The sequence below is a fragment of the Lactuca virosa genome, chromosome 9 (assembly GCF_052849685.1).
Source record: "Lactuca virosa cultivar CGN04683 chromosome 9, Lactuca_virosa_CGN04683_v6, whole genome shotgun sequence".
Taxonomy (NCBI): Eukaryota; Viridiplantae; Streptophyta; class Magnoliopsida; order Asterales; family Asteraceae; genus Lactuca; species Lactuca virosa.
In genome coordinates this window covers 178159610-178163429 of record NC_136434.1, presented here as the reverse complement: position 1 = coordinate 178163429, position 3820 = coordinate 178159610, and the positions used below count along the sequence as shown (strand labels likewise).

At 38.2% G+C, this 3820-nt stretch overlaps 1 protein-coding gene across 1 annotated transcript; it reads left to right on the top strand.

The window, feature by feature from the left end:
- Positions 1-2721: 2721 nt before the first annotated feature.
- On the top strand, positions 2722-3318 carry LOC145140051 (uncharacterized). Its single transcript, XM_079073667.1, has one exon. The coding sequence runs from the start codon at positions 2722-2724 to the stop codon at positions 3316-3318; it is 597 nt and encodes a 198-aa protein (XP_078929793.1).
- The last annotated feature ends 502 nt before the right edge of the window (positions 3319-3820 follow it).

The following is a 3820-nucleotide window of genomic DNA, read 5'->3' as shown; positions in this document are numbered from 1 at the left end:
AAATTTTCATTAAAATTATAATGAAAATACCAAGTAACTAAACACTTATAAATTCCTAATCTTAGTTACTTAGGAAAAATGTGAATTTGGTGCTAACCCATGAAATTACACTTTACACCTTGTTAAGTCGTTAGTGGAGCGTGTGTGGTTAACCGGCACACTAATCTGGGACTGACAGTGCATGGCAAAGGGTAGCTTGATGTTAATCATAGATCAATGGAGCATGTGTGGTTAACCGGCACATTGATTAGGTGGTTGTAACATTAAGTGTACCGAGCTAATTTGCATGGTTATTCACACCTTGTTTGTGATCCTCGGCATCCCAGTCACAAACTTGAGGGGCACAATCGAGATTTAATCATGCCATTGAAAAATTCAATGAATCTCAAAGGATCTAGGAGTTTCAATCCATTTAAAACTTAATAATCAATTTCGTTTTTCATGGTGGAAATTGGTAAATCGTCATTTACCTACCTTCAAATATTTTACAATTGGATTACGGCATCCCTCTTCCGAATTGTAAAGTATTGTGTTGGGTCCTAGCCTTAATATTTCATGTTGGGTGTTATATTAAGGACTAAAATCAACTAAACTTGAATTTCTCCCTCATAAATGTCTAAGTTCAGACAACTATGGTCTTCCCGAATCTTTTGAAAAAAGCTTTCTTTATAAAGATGATTTTCCACCAGGCAATCAAGGTTAAAGATTAATCCCTTCTTCATGCTATAGTGGAACTTCACTTCCTCCACCTCCTCCAATAATTCTACCCAACCCACAAGTTCAAGGTCATTCAAAGCCCTATTGGCAGGAAGGAAACTCTGTACGTACTCACGTCTTGGAGATGAAGTCACATATTGACAGGCTGAGAGTATTGGGTGTCGTTGTCTCGAGGAAGTTGGCTGTTGATTGGGTTCTTCAATCACTTTCTGAGTCGTATAGTGAGTTCATTGAGGACTACTATATGACAAATCACGAAATGACCCTTAGCGATCTTGCCTATTTGCTTGTTGTTACTGAATCAGCAATGATTTGGCGCACTGGTAAAGCAAATTTGATTGGAAGATCTACTCCCCAAACTTCCATGGATATTGACAATGGTAACATTGGAAGTCCAGAAAAGCTTTCTCTTCCCAATGGAAAGGGATTGGCCATGGTCAAGTCATTTGACCAAATGGTAAAGATAAAGGCTAAGTCTGAGATGGTCCCATGTACCATTTCAAAGAGTCCATATGTTTCTATTGCCAAGAGTAGGGGCATTGGTTGCGAAGCTGCCGGATCTACCTAAAGGACCATAAGGATGGTAAAGTCAGAGTGTGTGACTCTGCTTCAGGTAAGTCCACTATCTAATTCTATTAAGTTCCTATTTGGAGATCCTTAATACATGATGTAATGTAATTACATTTTGATGTTTTGAAGGATCGAATAAGAGAAAGGAAGCTTAAAGGAAGAATATGTTGAACCTGGTCGCGAAGATGGATTTTGATCGCATGGTTCGATGATAAGAATTTTGAGCTGCTCTTAAGAGTTATGATAGATTGCTTAGGAATAGATAACAACATATTTTCATTTGCATTGTAAGGATACGTTTTCCACAATTTTTATAAATAAAGAGATTTTTTGAAATTTATCTTATTTTTAAAATTTCCTTACAATGGAATTTGTGAAAAATTATTGCTTATATGTTTCCATTGATAGCAATATTGGAAAATGGATTTGATTCTTTCGTTTGTGGTAGTGTCATAATTTACCAAATAAGGAAAAATTATCATCATCCAAGTTTCAATTGGATAGAAACTTGGAATCGTGCAACTTGTATTATGTGGTGAATGAGAACCTTCATCTTTGGGAAATTAAGACTAATTCCTTGTTGTTAGGTCACATTTTGTTGGTTTGTGCTAGGCATCTATCTGTATAGGTCTTGATAGGGTTTTGGTCATGTTATGTGTGTTTTCGGTTGTGTTTACGGCCGAGGAGGGTTCACGTCCGTAAACGTGTGTACGACCGTGAACGGGTTCACGGTCGGTTGGTCCCTTTATATAGTGTCAGATGTGTCAGATTAATAGTAATCGTATGTGCGTGTTCCAAGTGTACCAGACGTTTACAAATTGAATATAATGTGTGCATTGTTGGAACTTCTTTGCTTCCACTCCTTCTTATTCTTACTGTTTTGCATCTTGATTGTGCTTGATCACTGGTTCGTTCACGTTTGTGGGACTTACAATTGGTATCAAAGCCAATCCGGTGTCAAAATCATTCAAGTGGTGTTCACGGCTGGAGTAATCTTCTTTTCGTGACTGTTTAAGCTTGTTTACTGGGTTTTCTGCATTGGATCGTGAAGTTCAAGGCCAAAGGAATCTAAATCAACTCAAAATCATCTTTTTTCATCTGTTTCAAGGTGTTTACGGTTTTCATCTGTTGAATCGTGTACGTCCGTGAACTCTGTGTACGGCCGTGAACCACTCATCCTCACTAACCGTTAAAATCTTAATTGACCGTGATCTTCTCAGTTGACCGTGAACCATTCATTGGTAGTAAACCATTCATTGACCGTTAACTTTTGGACCATGAATTGACTATTGACCGTGAACCATTTTCTATGTACGACCGTGAACTCTGTACGACCGTGAACTCTCCTGGTTATAATCTTTTACGGTTGCTTTTCATTACTAACCTTTAATGTCAGTCAATTAAGAAATCACATAATTTTTTAAAAAAAAAAAAATGGATTCACAAAACATAACAGTTCATCAGGAATTGGACTCTATCATGGGAACCAGTACTCGAATTCCTCGTTTACTGTCAGCTGAAGGTTTCCCAGAATGGAAATATCGAATGGAAAAGTACATTAAGATGAAGGACTTCAAAATATGGCGAAGTATTCTAAAGGGTCCTGTCAGAATCACGACTACACTTGAGAATGGAACTGTTATTGACAAGGAACTTGAGAATTACACGGATCAGGATTTTGAGAAGATCGAAGAACAAGAGAAAGCTCTTGCTACACTTACCATGGCCCTATCTCCTGAAATCGTGCAAGGATTTCGTGAATATAATTCCGCTAAAGCTCTATGGGAAGCTTTGATTGAAGTGTATGAAGGAAATGAATACATGAAGCAGAGTTGTCAGGATATGCTAATACAAAAGTTCAATATGTTCAATCATGTTCTGGACAAAACATTGGAAGCTCAACCACAACGATTCATTACTCTCAAAACTGAGATGAGCTCAGTAGGAATTTCAGTGTCAAGGTCAGAAATCAACAAGAAGCTGTTGAACTCTCTCCCAAAGGCATGGGGCATGAATGTTGTTGTTATCTAGAAAACAAAGGATCTTAACCGACTTAGTCTCGCTGAAACCATGGCAATCATCAAAGCATGTGATCTTGATGACAATCAAAGGGAAATTAATCATGTGAACTCTTATTCGACTGTAAATCTCGGGATCTCTACAAATAATGCCTTTTCATCCTTTACCACTCCACAAGGTCAAGTGTTTGATGCTCCATAACCATCATCTTATGTTGCTCCACCATCAATGCCCTATCCACAAGCTGCTGCTTCTTCAAAAGATCCTGCTCCAGTATCTGCTCCAAAAGAAGCTGAAGAAAATATGGCCCTTGCATCTGGATTGGTGAACAACTATAACGCTTTTGTTGCTGGAGAGTTGCCTCCTCAGATTTCATTTGCCGATCTTGATCAGATACACCCTGAAGATGTTGAAGAGATGGACATCACTTGGCAAATTGCGATGGCGGTTTTCAGGGAAAAACAATTTGTGAAGAAAACAGGGAAAAATAATTGGGGAATGAATGCGGAGAAGA